This window comes from Sciurus carolinensis, chromosome 5 (assembly GCF_902686445.1).
Source record: "Sciurus carolinensis chromosome 5, mSciCar1.2, whole genome shotgun sequence".
In the NCBI taxonomy this organism is placed as follows: domain Eukaryota; kingdom Metazoa; phylum Chordata; class Mammalia; order Rodentia; family Sciuridae; genus Sciurus; species Sciurus carolinensis.
The window spans coordinates 155,040,806-155,060,582 of record NC_062217.1 but is presented as its reverse complement, the minus strand read 5'-3'; the positions used below and the strand labels follow the sequence as shown (position 1 = coordinate 155,060,582).

General features: G+C 41.5%; 1 protein-coding gene across 6 annotated transcripts in view; it reads left to right on the top strand.

The window, feature by feature from the left end:
- Positions 1-1,663: 1,663 nt before the first annotated feature.
- Positions 1,664-19,777, top strand: part of Sorcs1 (sortilin related VPS10 domain containing receptor 1) — a 470,846-nt gene continuing 452,732 nt past the window's right edge. For 5 of the 6 annotated variants that reach the window (XM_047552962.1, XM_047552961.1, XM_047552965.1 and 2 more), the window contains exon 1: positions 1,769-2,451. In XM_047552962.1, the coding sequence (XP_047408918.1) occupies positions 1,894-2,451 (558 nt within the window). In that variant the 5' untranslated portion in view covers positions 1,769-1,893. Of the gene's footprint in view, positions 2,452-19,777 lie in introns of all 6 variants that reach the window. The other variant, XM_047552963.1, reaches the window with a different exon arrangement.

Sequence of the window (19,777 nt, the reverse complement as noted above, 5' to 3'; positions counted from 1 at the left end):
AGTCTTTTTATAAAACCTCTGGATCAGCTTGATATCCTAGAAGTTTCTCTTGGGCAGCATTAGAAAAGGTTTCATCAATCCAAGAATCAGTACCACTCTACACTACTTTCTGGTTTCACAAACCCAGAACTCAAAATCTTCAGTGAGTTTATCACTCCAAGTGTGAAAATGAGCAACAACAACAAAATGGAATTAGAAACCAGAATTAGGACAATTCTGTTGTGTCATTCTTTTATTCAATCATCAAATATTCACTAAGTAGCCTAATAATCACCATAAGAGAATATTATTAGGTATATGAAGACAGCAAAGAAATGTGAAGGCATTTCAACTGTTCGAAGCAAACTGTATGAAAAAGGTTTGGATTTGCAGAAATTCTTTGCAATTTTCAAAGCCCATTCACCTACTATAAATCTTCATCTAAACTTTTAAACAGTAGTAAGAGGGTTGAGTTGGGTTGATATTATAATCACAGAATTGCAGAATTTTAGGAGCGGAAGGGATTTTAAAGGTCATCTAATGCAACCACTTTATTTTAAAGTGAGCAAACTCAGAGATTGTGACCTCTCTGAGATCTCACAGCAAAGGAGTGATAGTGTCCAGCACAGACTTTCTAATGGGGATCTCAAGTCTTGTGTTGATAGCACTGAGCTAGGCACCACAAGACAGAGGGTAAAAGCGCATTAAGCCCCCTTTCCTGTATTTACTTCATATACAGATACATTATAGACTTACAATTCGTATTTATTGAATTGATGACTGACAGGTTTCCTACCAAAGTAGGGCACTGTGCCAAGAATTGAGGATAAAATGACAAACCGAACAGATCATTTCTTCCAAGTTGTTCACAATTTGGTGTTCCTGTCTTCAGAGAGTTTGCAGTCCCTTCGGGAAGTCAAAATGTATTATGACTACAAAACTCCAAGTGGGACCTTGGGTTTAGGAAAGTGTTCTCAAATATGTTTGCAGGCAGAAAGATTGGGTTCAATATAGTGAGTGATTTAGGAGGTCAGGAAAAGAAATCTAAGCGTAATAACGATGGAAAATTCTCTCTCTCTCTCTCTCTCTCTCTCTCTCTCTCTCTCTCTCTCTCTCTCTCTCACACACACACACACACACACACACACACACGTCCTCGAGATCATTTAATTACATCATTCTCTGCTGCTGCCTTTCCGGGATCTCCCCCCGAGGCTGCTGGGACCCAGGCTCTGCTCAGAGTAAGGTGAAGATGCCCAACCACGGAGAATAAGAAAGGCAAAGAGGAAGAGCCCACCCATTTACCTCCTAAACCGGAGAACACCAGAAAAGGGGAAACAGGGAAAAGCAGCAGAGACTGATAGAAACGATAAAGCAGGAAAATAAATAAATAAATAAACAAACACTCCACACAGCGACAGCCCTGGGAGCCTTGGGCCGGCCGCCCCCACGGGAAGGGTGCGCGGGCTCATCGCGGGGACCCGCGACTGCGGGGGCGCAGAGCCGGCGGCGGCGGCGCCTGCGAGGCCGAGGGGAGGGTCGCGGCGGTGCATCCAGTGCCCGCAGCCCGGGTGCGCAGCGCAGCTCGGCGGCGGGACGCGGAGCCCGGAGCCCCGGCAGCGCCAGCCCTCCCTCCCGCGTCGCCCGCCAGCGCGCCAGCGCCCGCTCCGCCTGTGACTTCAGTGCAGCTCCACCCCCGCGTGGCGGCGGCTCGCTCGGTCCGAACCCGCGCTCGGCACAAACCCAGCCCCGGCGAGCGGCCGCCACCTGCCCGGCGCCTCCTCCGCCCGCCCCACCGCGGCCCAACTTGGATGGAGTTGGGGTCTTGAGCACCTGCCCCCGCCGCCGCCAGCGGAGAGCCCCGCGCCGCCGCCTTCGGTCTGGGACCCTTCTCCGCTCCTCTCCGCTCCCGCGATGGGAAAAGTTGGCGCCGGCGGCGGCTCCCCAGCCCGGCTGAGCGCGCTTCTCGCCGGCGCGGGGCTTTTGGTCCTCTGCGCCCCGGGCGCCTGCAGCAGCGGCTCTTGCTGCCCTCCACCGCACCCCAGCTCGGCCCCACGCTGGACCACGACCCCAGGGGGCTTTTTCCACCAGGGGCCGCCAGGCAGGGCTCCTGCCACGCCCCTGCCGCTCCTTGTGCGCCCCCTGTTTGCAGTGGCCCCCGGGGACCGAGCGCTGTCCCTGGAGCGGGCCCGGGGCACCCGGGCGTCGGTGTCGGTTGCTACACGCTCCAGCCGAAGGAGACGGAGCGGAGCGGTTCAGGAGAAGGCAGAAAGGGTAGAGGGATCCAGTAGGAGCCCCCGGGGAGTACTGAGGGATGGAGGGCAGCCGGAGCTTGGGACTCGGGAGCGGGACCCGGACAAAGCCACCCGCTTCCGGATGGAGGAGCTGAGACTGACCAGCACCACGTTTGCGCTGACAGGCGACTCCGCACACAACCAAGCTATGGTCCACTGGTCCGGCCACAACAGCAGTGTGAGTAGATGGGACTGGGGGCAAAGGAGTGAAAGATGGAAAGGGTTAAAGTCCACTGTGTGATCTGATGGAGAATTCGGGGAAATGGGGTTTCTGGTCTTGGGAAATCCTGAAAACTGAAGTCTTCTCTGCCCTCCTCCCTCAGGAGTTAATATAACCTACAAAGAGGCCAACCTGCACCTCCCTCTCCTACCAAAATCATCAGAGCCCTCTCTAGAGCCCTAAGAAAGCTTCCAATGGAGCAGCAAATCCCTATTTATTTGTGTGTGTGTGTGTGTGTGTGTGTGTGTGTGTGTGTTTAGTAGTATAGGTGTGTGGAACTGAAGATTCGGCGGGGGGGCGAGCGGGAGGGTTAAAGTACTCTTAGTGTAGGCATGAAAGGGTTAAATTTCCAGGCAAATGGACAGTGCCTCAAGTGACTGTGACTTTCCTTTTACTTGCTAGACTTATGGACTGGCTCAAGTCTGATCAAGAAGAGTCATATATGGTTTTTTTTTTTTTTAATTTTATTTTTATGTGGAGCGCCTAACCCCTTCTTCACAGGGTGAACTGCAGGGCAATATAAGGTGCCCTTTATTGGATCTTATGTTTGGAGGACCGAGTGGATGCAAGCAAGTTTCAGGGCAGGAACTCTCCAGCATCTTCTAACAGCACTAGCAAGCGTGTTTTGAGAGCTGGGGCTTTCCAGCCCATGAAAGAGTGGTTGTTCTCTGGCATGATCAGTCTCAGGAAGATCAGATATATGCCAGTGACAACAGCTCCCTGTTCTCCCCCAGTGCCTGACCTCCTCTAGTGAGGAGCACAAATAAAGGCTTGCCATTCCTTTTATGAAGGCAGGAAAAGGATTGCTGGATTCCAGGAGGGGATTCCAGAGGACTCAGGGTGCAAGTCCATGGTCATGACAGACAAGGTTTGAGATTTTTTGAAAAGCCTGCATGTCTATAATCTCAGGGAGCTATTCCAGTTTCAACTGCACCAGAAACTTCAATGAGCTGAAATAGTAAAGAACTGGCTTTGACTAAAACAACTTAAAAGTATGGAAAGTTCTTCAAGCTGCCATTAATAGACAAGAAGATCCTAAAAATCAAAGATTTATAAAATGAAAAAAAAAATCCAAGTTTCAGCTTCAATCCGGTCATTGAGGTTGTAGGGTTGTAAGGTGCACAGCCTTCTACCTTTGAAAATGTTTTTGGTCGTGGTATAAATTTCAGAGACCTCCCCAGAGGACTGTCACATTTGTGAATTGTGCTCACTGTCAGCTTTTTAATTAGAGTTGTGAGCATTTTAAAATATCATCCGTCATCACGGATTCCTTGTCCTAAGGCAAATCATGATACGTAGTATTTTGAATTTATATCTCTGTCCTGAGAGTACCAGCACTGAGAGTTCCCTACACTGCAGCCTTCGTGACAGAGGCTGTAGTTTTATATGGTTCTCAGGAGTGGTTTAATCAAATAATTGAAGACGAAATTCTTTCCATTCAAATCCTGACCACCCTTGCCCTTATCCTTTACCTTAACTATCATGTCTTTCATATCATAGCCAGTAAAATTAATCCTGCAATTTGAACTTGAATCTTCTTAGACTGAAAAACTTTCACCCTCTTTAAGTGATGAATGCATAGCTCTGGTGTTGGGGGCGGAATTTTAAATATATCAAACATGTTAGATCATGTTGTATTAAGAAGTTAAAACCTTTGGGCTCAAAATATTTCTGGCTTTTAATGTAATTCGAGCTGTAAAAAAATCACTTACCCACTAGACCTCTCTACTTTAGTTTCTGTCTTGAAAGATCTTGGAAAGAGTGAGAAAAGGAGAGTATATCTTTGGCAAATTTTAACCTCCACTTAAGAAATGGCAGCAAGCACTGCCAGCCTTTATTTTTTTTTTAAATAAATGATGCTCATAAGTCCAGTATGGCTTATTAGGGTCAAGGCTTAAATTATGCAGGCAATTCTGAGGTAATGTGGAAAATAATCAAGGTGGTGAGTGTTTAAGATCTGAGTACTCCAATCGTGTTAATTAATGAGATGAGATTTCTACCCTCTGAAGGCTCTTATTCTGTATCCATATCACCCATCCCTCTCCTGTTCCTGCCCTACTCATCACACACAGTTGTTATTTTTTATTTTTAATGTATGCATACGGATATTGGAGAAGGAAAAATAGTTTTTATTCAAAGTCTTCAAAATGAAGCCAGTCCTACTTTTCTGGACCAAACTTATAGGAGAGACAAAGCTTAAAATATTTTTAGAGGGAAAGAAGGCAGAACAACTTTTTTGTCAACTTTGGAAAAAAATAAAGAGTGGAGACTGGAGTTGTAGTTCTGTGCATTTGTGGATTGACCATTACAAGTCGATCGTGCTCTGGGCATGGATTTCCTCATCTCCAAAGTGGGGGCAGTGGCTGTCAGATTAATTACCAAGAATTAAGTGCTAGGATATACCTAAGAGGGCACTATGACTGTGAAACCCCGTACTCCTATTTGGAATTCTTTCACATTCCCCCAGGATGAAAGTCCAATAACCTAAACCCAAGGGCAGGACTGGGGGTTCCCATCTTTTCATAAATCCATTCAGGGACACAGGCAAGCCTGCCTCTAAAACTGTCTCACCTTTAACTAAAAAAACAAGGCTAAGAAGAGCCTCTGATTACAATAACACCTGTGTTCAAGGTGCAAATGTATGTTAATTATAGGCTGCCTGTCAAACTGGTGAGAGATTCTGGATTGTTCACTCACCTCCTTCCCTTTTCTCTTCTGCCCCCTCAGCTGTTGGACTTGTGCAGTTGTGTAAAGACATGACTGTTTTGCCTCATCCGTGGGTGTGATGTGATTCCTCTATACTGCAGTCTTCTTGCTTGATGGAAATCGTTGCTAGAGTTGGTGGAACACCTGGGGGGATCTTCTGGCATGAAAGGTGCTGGGTATGAATCATTTGTCATGAGCTTGGTGCGTAAGGAAGAACATATTGTTCCTACCCTACTCATCCCAGGCATGCTGTGCCCTGATCTAAATTTATATAGTAATCCTTAGAGTGTTAAAAAATATGTTTGTCTATATATGTGTGCATGATGGTGTATGGGTTTAGTCCTTATTTCCCAGGAATTTCAAAGTGCTACACTCACTAATTTTTATAAAATCCTTGGTAGGTAGTAAGTAGACAATGAGCATTAATATTTCCTTTTTGTATTTTAATATTGGAGTTAATTCAAATGTTTCAATTCAAAACTCCCCCTCTTTCTCACTGGCAATAGTGTTAAAAGATTTGTTAGCAGAGGCTTTTACTTGACTTGTATTTTGGCATTATGATTATCTTTAATGCTGCCTTTATCAAAGGACATCATCATGTCTGGCTGGTGATCATGGATCTCTTTGCCTTTAGGTGCTCTGAACTTGACATTTACCATCCAACTTTAATAAACTACCAAGTAGGGCCAGGTAGTTACCTTACATTTATACCTCACTTAATTTTCATGAAAATGTCACGAGTAGGTATTCTTGCTAAAAAAAAAAAGTTGCTAAGAGGAAACAGGAGTTCAGGGCAGAGCAGGGTCTGGCCACTCAGGTTTATCCAACTCTGAAACCCCATAGGATGACTTGTCCTGTGGACATTTAGGCAGGACAGAAAAACTCAGACCTTTCAGAATCCGTGTGCTCAGTCATCGCCTTTTTGAAAATATATTGAAAATATATTTTGGTTGTAGATGGACACAATACCTTTATTTTATTTATTTATTTATATGCAGGGCTGAGGATTGAACCCAGTGCCTCACACGTGCCAGGCAAGCCATTTACCTCTGAGCTACAACCGTAGCCCCTCAGTCATCTTTAGAGTTGATTTCTGATGGTGGGGAGAATTTGCTCTTGGCTGGAAGCTTTGTCTCCTTGTAGAAAAGCAAGGACTTCGAAGTGTGCCTACCGCATGACCCTCTTTACCTTAGGTAGTGATCTGGTTTTCTCTCTTCTGCTCACCTCTTCATCTTTATGAGACATGCAGTCTGCCTCTGGTGATTTGATGAGGGTAACCTGTGATCATTCAGCTTTCAGATCTGTTTTTCTTCAGGAATGAACTCCTTTTCTTATTTAATGACAGATCTGATCTTATAAAAGAAGTTGGAATCAAACATTTGATTTAACTATGTATTTTGGAATGCTTTTTATTTTGACCCCAATTTTTTTTTAAAGCAAATGATAAAAGATTTTAGCTTTCTCTAGCAAGCCCACATAATTCCTTTTCTGAGTGATAGTTTATGTTTTTGACAAATGCTAATGTGAGGAGACACTGGAGATAATAGCATGGGAAAAAACAGATTTGGGTTCAAACCTTTACTCTCCTGTTTACTAAAATATTGCCATATGCATGACACTTAAATTCTTTGAGCCTCAGTCTTCTCATCTGAAATACAAGTTGTCTTCAACCGGCTTTTTCCTAAAACTTTGACATCGGTGTCGTATATGTAGTGCCTAGTACATAATAAGTGCTCAGTAAACGGTACCTTTTTTTTTAGGCGAAGAAACTTCTTCACTGGGAATTAATAAACCTTGGGTTATAGTCCTGGCTGTATAAAAAAATTGTGTATATAGTTAAAGCATATTGAAATTTTGTGTCAGCAGTTTCACCTTCTGTGAAATGACGCTAAGAGACTAGAACATCACTAAACTCCCTTAGAGTTTAAAATTAATTAATACTTCATTCAACCTATAAGATTTTGTGTACCTAATCACATTTCAGTGAAGTGCCTTGGGAGTGTTGAGGATGGAGAAATGACACAATGACCCACATTTTTGACCTATAAGTGAGCAAACCTTTTATTTCACATGATTTTTCTTTTCTCACAGTTCATATACATATCTGTTTGTGGGAAATCAAGAACTTTTGGATCCAAGCAGGTATTCGTTTAGATCTGGGCACATGAATTTTCAGCAAAACACAGTTTATTAGGTTTATCTCATCAATTTTCACGTTAAGGAGCCTGCTATCTCTGAATCAAAGGGGAGAAAAAAGATCAAGTGAATTGGAAAGTTAACATCTCTTCTTCAATGGGATTTTTCTAGAGTAAATTGACATGAATATCAACTAGGGGCACTATCCACATCCTTTTAAAGAGGAGCCTTAGAAACTCTTTTTGTAAACTAGGCTGTACAAACAGGTGGAATAATCCAATTTACTAATGAGAATAATAATTGGGCACATGCAAGGAGTGAATGCATGCTAAGCACCTTACACGGATTTTATTTACTTTTAGTTCCACAAATGCTTACTGAATTCCTTCCATGGGTCGGTACTGGCATAGGACTATTTGGGGAGTTGGGCACCACAATACAGTCATCCCGCCCTCTAAGGGCTTTTGGTCTTGAACCCAAAGGCTCCTTCTAAGAGACCACAGTGGATGTGTGTCCCCTGAAGGCAGATATGCTGGAGGAGTTCCGAGAGCGGCTGGGAATCTCCTGGCAGGCATGGTCTCCAAGCTTTCTTGCGGAGTGGGCACTTCAGCCGAATTTGAAATACAGAGAAAATTTTGAGAAACAGTTGGAGATGATGACAAGGACATTTTGAGCTGAATGGATGGCATGAATAAAGGTCAAGAGAAGAGACATACATTACTATCTATATCCAGGAGATTAATCTACTTTAATTAAAAACTATGTTTAACTAATGTTTTTAACTTTAGAAACAGTTTTAAAATTATTTTTGAGCAAAAAAAAAAAATAGGCACACCAGTCTTGTAATAAGTTTGGGTACATTCCAAGACCAATTAGAACATAAATACCTGTGTGGTCACTGAAAGACAGGACTGCTCTCATTTGCACTTGAAGTCTCAGCTGGGTTCACCATTGTTTCATTTTTACCTTGACATTTTCCACTCATAGTTTTCACAAAAGAATTTTCTGTTGTTTTAAGTTTTGGGTTAGAAGCACCATAGGCCAGGCTACCTGGAGAATAAATTATTTTGGCTCCCTGCCAGCTTATGTTAAGTCACTAAATGTGTGTAAAATATTTGTCCTATGTGGGTGTCTCAGTTCCTGTTCTGTAACTGACTGGAGAAGATGGGGGAATGCACCTGTGGAAGGTAAAGTAGCCACATGGTGTCTCTACGGAGCCAAAGGGGATGGCGGTGAAGAGCTGTGGTGAGAACCAGGTGTGGCTGGGTTGCGTGGAAGTATAAGGCTATTCTTGGGGAGCTCATACTCTGCTCCGATTGGGTTGATGGGCTAGTCAAACAGCTGGCAAAATGCAAAGGTGGAATCTAGTAAGGTTTATAATGAAAGAACAGAATGTATCCTAAACTATAGGTGGTAGAGGGGGTTTCATGAATTCTTTGCAGAAAATTCTATGTGAAATTTTACATGCGTATAAAAGACATTGTGTCTTGTTTCTATAGCACTCCTGAATGTTGTTATACCACTTTAGATCAGATATAGCCCGTTTTTACTCTTTGCAAACTGCTTCCGTTTTCAAAGATTGGAACATTACTTCCATTACTTCAAGTTTTATTCTCACTTCAATTCTCTAAGATCGGAGAGACAAATACTCTCCACATATCCAAAACCAGGCTGTTGCTATTAAGCAGGTCAGTCTGTGGAAGAAGGTCAGAACCATTTGGCTTGGTCCACCACTGGCAGGTGTAAGAAGAACTGCATCCCAGCCTCAGGGTTGGGTAAAGCGAGTGCACCTGTGTCCATAAGTTTGTCATCGTGGGAAGAAATGTGGATTAATTGTGGAGGTCCTAGTTCCAGGCTCAGCTGTTCAAGATATGTTTACTAGGCTGCAGAGCAAGTGGCTTCACCAAAAGTCATGCTCTTGGTGTTGTTTAAGCCTTTAAAAAGTGATCTTCAAAGAGACCATGGGACTTTCTGGAAGTGAGATTTTTGTCAGTCTCCCTACCACATTCTATTGCTAATGGATTTCAGAGATGAGATTACTTATGGCTCGGTTTATTGCAATAGGGGACTGGGAGAGAAAAGGAACATGGCCACCCATTCCTTTCTTTAATTTTCTTAGCAGGTAAAATCTAGTTAAAAATAGGATGAAACATGACCTCAGTCAAGGAACCTCGAGTGTCACATTCGGGAGCAGCATTAGTCAAACTGGAGGAGTACCAGCTGATACTAATGGATTTTACTTGCTCAAAAATTACACTGAATCACCAGCTATTGCTTTTTTCACTTTTGCCTTTTGGGGGGAAGTAAACAAAGGAGAATTTGCTGAATACTGGAAACAGGTCCCTGTATCTAGTTAAGACACATCAATGCTCACGGAAGTCTGTCTTAATAATAACGTAAATAACCACAATCTAGTGAACAGCTTTGCTGGGAGTATGTTCTGGAACACCAAATTATTTCACTCAGTCCTTACAATGCCTTTATAAACTAGGTATCATTTTCTTCATTCTGCAGTGATGGAAGTCCGGGCTTAAAGAACTTGCTCAAGGTTGCCTGGTGAAGTGACTGAGCCAGGATTTCATTTTGACCCTTTCTGGCTCCAGAACTCTTTCTACTGGATCATGCTTCCTCTTTGTATAGGTTAATTTTTAACCATCTCGGTCATAAGTCCGCAAGTCAGTGCAGTGGGGTGGTAAGGAAACCCTTGGCATGAGGGATACAATGTGGGGCTCTCCCTTTTGCACACCCAGGTGTGCATTCTCAGGTCACCGAACAATGATACTTTACTTGGAAATGAGCTGTTCCACCATGCAGCTGGATCAAAGCCCTAACCTCCGCCCATCCCTATGAGTAGCTCGCCTGGGCTTAGTTACGTGTGTCATCTTGTTATCTCTGGAGGGTGTGTGGGATGTGCTGTTTGGTTTCTCCCTGATGGTTAATGACCCTAGAGTGACAGTGTGGACAACTTGGATTCTTTTTAAAGAAAGTGCTAATAAGAATCATGTTATCAGACAACCAGCTAATCATGTTGTGCCCTGGAGCCAATGGATTGATGCCTCTAGTCATCTTCCCCTAATCAGAGTGCAGGGGCTATTGAGACACACAGTCATGGACAATCTGTCCTTCTGCTCCAGGGCCTGTGCAGGGGTGTGCGAAGTGGTGTTAAAAGTGAAAGGTTCTCCCTTCATTGCAGCAATTCCCACCGTGCAATCTTGATCAACATCGTTAAAGGGAAAAAGGCTATTTTAGGCACATTCAACAACCTAGTTTAGAAACACAACTATAGCCCTGCTTGCCCTGACTTTTATTTTACTGAAAAGATGCAGAGACTTTTAACTGCTCAGCCATGGACTCTCTCATAGGTAACGGTGAGCCTTTCCCAGAGGACTGTCCTGATGACTCTTGCTTTTGTATCCCCTGACGGGAAACAGGGCCCCCAGAATCTGTATGTTTTGTCAACTCCCTAGGAAATTCTTAGAATCACTTGAGTTTAAGAATCATTTCGTTAAGATTTGCAGATGAGTTCAAGAGTTCATGAACCTCTTCCATTATCTGTACAATTTCAATTTGTGCTAATATGCTTTATTTTCTCCCATGTAGAGCTGAGGTCTGTAACTGCTATCAGCTCTTCAGTGGAAACTCTGACTCCCAGAGTTGAGGACCTGGTGCAACTTTCTGTAGATCACATGGGATAGCACAGGGGCTCCAGGCAATATTTCTGTCATTCAGTGTATCCTAGGAAATTATCTTTCCTGGATGTCCCCACAGCCAAGGTGCAGTGAGAGTATGTGATTTAGTGCAAAAAGTGCTTCATTTAAAATTTATCATAATGCTGAGTGATTTGTGTAAAATACTGCTTCTCTGCCTATGAGAGAGTGAAGTTGGGCAATGAACTTTGTATCTCTACGCTTTATTTTCCTCCTCTGTAAAATGACTATAATAATGCTCACTTCGCTGTGCCACTTGATGGTTAAAACAGATACTATATATAAAAATGCTTAAGGTAGCATCTGGCACATAGTAAACAGTTGATAAGGGGTAGCTGCTTGTTATTATCATCATGATTTTGTTACTATTAATCCCAATATCCATTGTGCTAAATTGTAGCCTACTAAAGATGTTTATAATGCTTTGCTCATGATATTGCTTCTGTTTCTTCATTTATCCTCTTTCACTCAATGCTGTTATCTTATAATGAGGGCTGGGACACTCTCCTAATACTTTTGGCATCCCTCTCAACATCTCTAGCTTTTTACACATAATACTTGCTTAATAAATATTTGCTGTTTTATTTGGTATTACTTTGGGAGAAACCAGCTTTTCGTGTACAAACAACTGAGGACCTTGTTGCAAGTGTGATAGATTAGTGAGACCATTAAAAGATTGATTATATAAATACCTATTTTGTTTGGAAAGCCATCACAAAATACCAGAAAGAAAAGTAAAAAAGAAAAGAAAAACGATTACAAAATAGGACAAACCAAGGCCCATGAAGTCAGAAATTTTCTGTCTATGTTGTTTCCTAGTCCTTAAAAATATACCTAAGCCTATTAGGGGCTCAACATTTTTTTCCAGTTATTATGTAATATAAAATAATTAGTTCTTATAAAAAATGCAGGAAGTTTGTGACTCAGAATGTTTGCTGGTGATTTTGATGAATGTTGGGATTGTATATATTATTTTATTTTTGGTTGTTTTTCAACAAACATGCATTGATGGAGTTATATTAAAAGTGAAAAGAGTGAAAAAGAAAGCAAACAAGTTTGTGAACTTAACCTCATGAGAATTGAACATTCCTGGCAACTAACCAGACAAAGAACTCATATTCACCTTGCCCATTCTGCTTCCCATCACTTTGTTGGGAGAAAGTCCTGTGCCCAGGGCTTTTGCAGAAGCAAATCACCCTGCCTCTCCTGGGGTGTACACAGCAGCACGTGTCACCAAGCCTTTTGTTGATTGTTGCCTGGAGAAAGAATTCTGGAGATAATTTCACCAAACTGACCTAACATTCCAGGAATTCTAGTGACCCCCACTTCCCTAATAAAATCTCCTATCTTTCCATTTAGATCTCAGCCTCTGTCTTGTTCTTGATTTCCATCTTTCCATCATGTCTATGCATATAAAACATACATGATAATGATGTGCAGCCCGTGTATTTGTATGCATTTATAGCAACCCAGGCACTGATGTGCAACATTGAAACCTCTACTCTAAAAAGTGAAAAATAATACAGTCTCGGAAAGTCATGGTGTGGATGTCTAAGGACTGTGAGTGCTGGGTGGAAGGAGACGCCAACAAGGAGAGAGAAAAAGAAAGAAAGGGAAAGAGGAGGGGGGAGAGAGGCAACAGAAACACAGAGGGATGTATGAGGAGAAAGAAAGAGAGAGAGGGAAGAGGGAGATGGAAGGGGAGAAAACAGAAAGAGAATGATGGAAAGACCACAGACGGAGAAGGGTATGTTGAAAGACAAAGCCAAGTTGCAATGGGGACATGTAGATTCATGGAGAAAATCACAAAAAGAGTAAGAGATGTGAATAAGAGAGGGAAAATGCCATTGAGTGGAGATAACTTGTAACATAATCAAGTCATAAAAAGTGCATAGTAATAGCAGGCAAGGGGTCACATGCCTAGTGAGAACCGCCCACCCTCGAAAAAAAAAAAAAAAAAAAAGAGCATGCAGCATCTATCTGGGTCCTAAGCAAATTGTACCTTTCCAAGTGCACAGAGTTTCTCTGCCCTGATGCTCTGAGGGATTTTGCATCCAGCCACGTCCAGTGGCTAGCACGGACATCCGTTCTCCCATGTGCAGTGGCCTTGAGAGCCACATGTGTAAGTTAGCAGGGTATGCAGAGGAAGCAGTGTGTGTTAAGAATTCCTCAAGGGTGTTTTATTTTGGGGAAGTGGGACTGATCATCTGGATGGTGAAAAGACAACTTTTCATCTTTCATTTTATACCAGTCTATGCTGTTTTTAATTTTTAACATGGGCATGCATTTTTTAATAAAAATACTAAAACATGCTTTCAGTGGCGATTGTGTCAGAGCTGTGCTAAGTGCTGGCAATGCAAAGTTGAATAAGGCTTGATCCTTATCCTTGAGGGTGCATATCCTTGTGTACCCAGACAGACATATAAAAACATAAATTGCAACTTAGGGTTATAAGTGCTTAATAACTATAATATGGTTTTGTGCTGAGTTCTATGGGAGCAAAGAGGAGTGGGAGACAACTAATTTTGCCTGAAAGCAGGAGCAGAGTTTTAAAGGGAAGCGATCTTTAAGTTAAGGCTTTATACAAGATTAGGAATTTTGCTGACAAAATTGGCTTGGAAGGCAGCCACAAAAGCTGCTTCTACCTACCTATATTTTGGTTCTCAGGTTCATTTGAAGTTATTAGCAGAGTTCACAGGCTGTCATTGTGATGGCCCTCTATTTCTTCATCATCTCAGTGTCCCTTTGGAACTGAGGCCAACAGTATTTTAAAATATAAGATTGGACTCTTTGGTTTAGAAAGTCCTAAAAGTTGTTAGCCGCAAATTAGACAAAGGAATCTGCGTTTCCCAAAGCCATGAAATCATTCCCCGAATCTTACACACATGCACACACTCATGCTTGCACACACATGTGCACATGCATGCGCACACATGCGCGCACACACACACACACACACACACACAAGTTATAAAGTGTTGCTGTTTCATCTTATCACAGTAACATTTGATTAACTAAATAAATGATGGTGGGATTTCTTCCAGGATATTCTGTATGTTTCTGCTTTGAAAGAGCTAAAGTTGGGTGTTTTTGACATTTTCTTGAGTATGCTTCCTAATTCAGTATGGGGATTGATGTGCATTAGGACAAATTGGCTCACACTTACTAATAATGGTCAACATTTATATTGGTGTGTGATGTTTTTAAGACAGGCAGACAAAACAATAGAATATTCCACAGCAGTGTTATCCATACTGTATTAGTTCTATCTTGCCAATAGCAGATAACATATGTAAATTAAATACATAGAAAATTCCCAGAAAATAAACTTAGCTTTACTGGTTCATCTCTTTTCCTTCCTTGTATACCTTCTCAATCTAAGAAAAATAAAAGATAACAGGGAGCTTGTGAGGAGAGGTACAGCCAGGGACAGAGGGAGCTCCTGTTCTCAGGACTGGCTCACTGGCCCACGAGAAGTTGAAGAGATGCCACTTTGACCTTTGACCTCCACCCTTTCCTTGCCCATGACACTGAGACAGAATGCTGTTTGAGATGTCACGAGGTCCACTCCTGGCTTTGGGGTATTGTGACTTAGGAATTTTTGCTGAACATTTTGTGCTACTATAGTAAAGAATTGGCTCAGGACTTCTGTCATTTTAAGACAAAAATGACTTGACAATAAGCTTTTTGGATGATGCTAGATATGTCCTAAGATATATAAATGACTGTCCCCAAATGTAAGAGTGGGCTTCTTTCCAGTTATGTAAACCCTGGTTCAATTTCTTGTATGAGGCTCTCTTGATGTCATTTGGTTTAGATTAAAACCTTTGGGAAAGGAGAAGAAGAAAGTTCTGTTTGCTTTAAAAGCTCACCAAGTTTACAAGCAGGCTAGTACAACTTAACCTATATGTAGGTCTTGAAAATATCTGTAAGAAATATTTTGAAGACATATAATGCATCTCTGTCTACTCTATATGACAAATGAATCTTCAAACATGACATGCATTATATGCCTTCTTGACTATGTACCTGCTGTTTGTACTCCCAGCAAGGCCCTTTCACCCTTTCTGTCTGGCTAATTTCCATTCATCTTTCAGTGTTTCATTCAAATATTACTCTTTGTGTGAAGAGATCCCTAGTCCTCCCAGGGAATGCTTGCTAGATATTCTTCTGTTTCCATAGGGACCTACATCAACTCTACCTGTATTTGTTGCATTGGGCTATAAGTGTAAATGTTCGTTCTCTTTATTAGACTATGAAATCATGGCAGGCAAAGAAAGCATTCCATTTACTTTTGTGTTGCCATTATCAAGTGCCTGTCATGTGGTGCATGCTCAATAAATATTTGCTGACTGAATGAAAAACTAAAAAAAAAAAAAAAATTTGAAGAGACATTTATGTTGCTGTTGCAGGTAGGATTCAAGGTGGTTTAGGATGGTGTTCTGTAAATTAATAACCCCTGGACCAAATCTGAGTCCCACCACCTGTTTTCTTTTTTCTTTTCTTTTTTCTTTTTTTTTTTTTTTCAGGGGAATGGGTACTGGGTATTGAACCCAGGAGCTCTCAACCACTGAGTCACATCCCCAGCCCTTTTTTGTGTTTTATTTAGAGACAGGGTCTCACTGAGTTGCTTAGCACCTCACTGTTGCTGAGCTGACTTTGAACTCTCAATCCTCCTGTCTCAGCCTCCAGAGCTGCTGGGATTACAGGTGTGTGCCACTGCACCTGGCCCACCATATGTTTTTATATGACTCACAAGCTAAGAAAAGTTTCTACATTTTTCAGTGGCATAAAAAAAAAATCAAAAGAAGACTATTTTGCAACCCATGGAAATGATTTGATGTAGAGTACTTCTGGACACAGCAATGCTCACTCATTTACATGTTGTCTGTGATTGCTCAGCAGTAAAGTTGACTCTATAGCCCATCAACCTAAACTATCCATTCTCTCACCCTTTTCAGGAAAAGTGGGGCAATCCCTGATTTAGGGAGTTGGGAAGAATGTAAGTGAGGAACATAAGATCCCGTAGTTGTCTTTGGCAGGTCAACTTGGAAGTGGTCCTTTGACTTGGTTTTCTTGCCTAAAGGCAGACATGCTGACAACCATTGCAAGTTCTTTAAGTCCTCATTTGGATATTACTTTCTTTCTGGTAATTTCTTCATACTCCCAAGAAGAAGAAGTACCTGAATTTTATGAAAAGTGATTTAATCTTCTGTGCTGGGTCCCTCTTCCTAGGCCACCCTCCAAGCATTACACAGCATCTGTTTTGCATGAGTTCCTTGAGGACGGAGCTTCATTTCATTCATTTTTATATACTTGGATATGGCACATAGGAGATGCTTAATAGGCATATATTTTTTTCAGAATACTAAAGCAGTTCAGGATGATTGTATTTACCTCTTTTTGTATAGAAGATTAATGGTCAGCATGGATACACCATAAAGATAGGCTACCTGGATATTTTTCACTATCCTGATTCATAAACTGTAAACTATCTGGGTTGCCTCATACAAATTGTTCTGGAAAAGTGGCCCAAAATTAGATAGACAGGAGGAGGGGGAGAGAGAGAGAGAGAGAGAGAGAAGCCTAGATTCAGACCAAATAATTCAAATTGCATTGGAGGCCGCAGCTTTCGTGTAGCATAGGGGTCAGGATGTGATTTGATGAAGGCTGATGCTCCAGCTGGCGGGTAGGGGCCAGCGTTGGCTCAGGCCTGAGGGAGAAAATAACTACATGTTCCTAACTTAAGGAGCTAAATTGAGAACCAGCCCCCATGATACAGAGTCAGGCAGGACCAGAATATTTGAGAAACCATGAGGACATATTACATGGTGTGAGAGAGAAAATTACAGATGTGATAATGGACTGAATTGAGGGCAGGATGACAATGAGAAAAGGGTTTTGGGTGAAATCTCTATTTCCTTTCAGGCACAGGTCTCTGAAGGGGTGAATTGAGAGTCAGTGGGTTTCCTGACTGGGTTTGGGAGTGACAGAATTTCAATAAAAGGCAGGGAAACACTGCTATTTGTTGAGGACTTGAGCAATAATTAATGATAACCAACACTTACTGGTTGTTTATTACGGGCCAAACACTATTTGCAGTTATGCACATTATTGGCAACGGTAGGAACTAGGTACTGTTCTTATTCCCTAGAAAGGGAAACTATGAACTGTACTATTCTTAGTACAATAGGAAGTGTGTGTAGTCATTATTCCCTCGACCTTCTCAGTTAGGTATTTAAGTAACTCACCCAAGCTCACGTGTATAGCAGATGGTAGAATGAAGAGCTGGGAATTTGGGGGCAGTTGGGGTCAAAAAGACTTACTTATGTATGATTTATCAAAATAAATGCATTCTATTGTCAGGCACAAATAATTAGAACAAATAAAAAAATTAAAAAAGACTTAGCTCTTAACCATTATATTCTACATTATTTAGAACTTTATGACATATTATCTTCAAATAATCTCAAGTCTTTCCTATATTCAATGATTATTATTTGAGCACCTAATATGGAACAGACACAGCCAAGGATTGGGGATTTATTCACAGTGAAAACCAGGAGTAGCCCTGACCCTTTGTGGACTTAGTGCATGGTGGCCTGTTCGCTGACATTTGGTAGGATTTCAGAGGTTATGATCCCAGACTCCTTTTGGAAGATCAACTTCTCAGAACTCCACAGACTTACTGGTTCTTTAGGAGCTAATTGACAAAAATGAGGAAAAACACTTTTACAATAAAAGGAACATTTTTAGGCAACAAAATGCAAGTTGTAATGATTAAAATAGTGTCAAAATGCATTCACAAGGGCTGGGGTTGTAGCTCAGTGGTAGAGCACTTGCCTAGCATGTGTGAGACACTGGGTTGGATTTCTAGCACCACATATAACTAAGTAAGATAAAGGTCCATTGACAACTAAAACAAAAAAAATTAAAATGCATTCATAGAAATCTTTATCAAGAGATGTAAGTGCTTAGCTACTCTTCACCATGAATATTAGTAAATTAGTATTTGAGAGGGTGGGTGTGCATGAAGGACATTTATATGCGCACGTCTGTTCCATCCTCTACATGTATATTGTCAGTTGTGTTTATAGCTGGATAATCTCATTCAGTGTCTTTGCTTTGTAATCAAATTTTGAGACAAATTCTGTTAATAAGCGTATACTGATGAGGTAGGGATGCTTTTTTGTGAATACCAGAATGCTTGCCCCCATTGTATGCTTAAACAAATATTTTGTGTGTTTATGAGTAAAATGATAGAACAGTTTAAAATCCAGTAGTATCTAAAGCACTAACTTAAAAGTAGAGCTAAAATAATAGTAATTTAATGAAGACTTCGGGATCATTCCTTCCTACAAAAACTCCTCTCCCTTGGAAAATGCTCCTTTCAATTTAAATAGGAGTCCTTGATTTCTTTTTCCAAATTAGAGACTGTTTAGGTTAGATTGAATGTGTGCAACCTGCTGTATTTCACCGTAAGAACTAATTTGCTTTAATTCAGTCAGAATAAACTCCAATTGTTTGACCTTGATTTATTATTTAAACTACCCTGTAGCCAACTTGTTTGTATTTTAATGGACTTTCTTCTTTTTAGGCCTACTTAAGTTTTATTTATGGTAGATTGCTTACAAAATCATGGGTTTATAATTAAGACCTATTCTCTTTCTTCATTAAAACACTTGGTGCATGCAGGTAAATTTTTCTGCATAGTGATTAAGTGTAGGACAGTTTCTGAAAAATGCAGTATTTGGACCACTATCAAGACAGAAAACCAGGATAATAAATGACTTTTTAATCCTTTAGACAAGACCCATTTCTATAGTCTGCCAGTCTAGGAAAACTGGTGAAATCTTTCCTTCCCAGAAGTTGCTGGTCTCTGGCCCATCTCCAGACTCCTCATTTTCTTTTTTAGGCAATTCAATTCAGCAATATTTGCTTTCCCTGGTATTCCTGGTAGTTCAACTAACTTGTGCCACAAAGAAATGCTCTATATGTTTGCCCAAGATGTGACTTCCAGACAATCCGTTCCATTATTTTTCACCCCATCTCATCACCACCTACACTTACATTGTTATTTATCCCACTGATGGATATGAGGAGAGAGATCTGAACGCTTTCACACCTCACCCTTCTTCCACTGGAGGATTGAGATCATTGCCACCTTGCTGAAGAGGGAGATAGATTAAACAGTACCACGCATCCTGATGACTTAATTCTTTAAAGGAGAAACTGCAGAAAGCCTTGGAATATTGACATAACCATTCTTTTTTTCCTCCTTCTTAATAGATGGTGTGGATATTTGTCGTGCATATATCCTTATAATCCTGTACAAAATGCAGGCAAGTGAATGAATATAAAATGCCTCTCTGTCCCCACTGTGATCCTGTCATTTCTTAAAAATTGTAACTGCTCCTCTTAGGTTACAAGAAAGCTGTGCTGAAGCGATAGAAGAATGCCAAGGAATTCAGCAGGTGGAGCTGTTCCCTATTAGACAGTGCTGATCCTGGCTCCCCAGTTGGGGCTCAGATGCTCGCTGCTGAGTACTAACTAAGGCACTGCAAAGGGATCTTGATTGTTTGGCAGAGACCCTTAGCTGCAGGATCATGCTCTGTCTTTTATCCCAGGCGAGGTTTCTGTGGCTGGGCCTTCTGTATAGTGAGATCATGTGCCTACCCCCGTGGCTGACCCTTGTGGTACTCATCTATGGTCAGCAAAGCTTTATAGACTTGAGT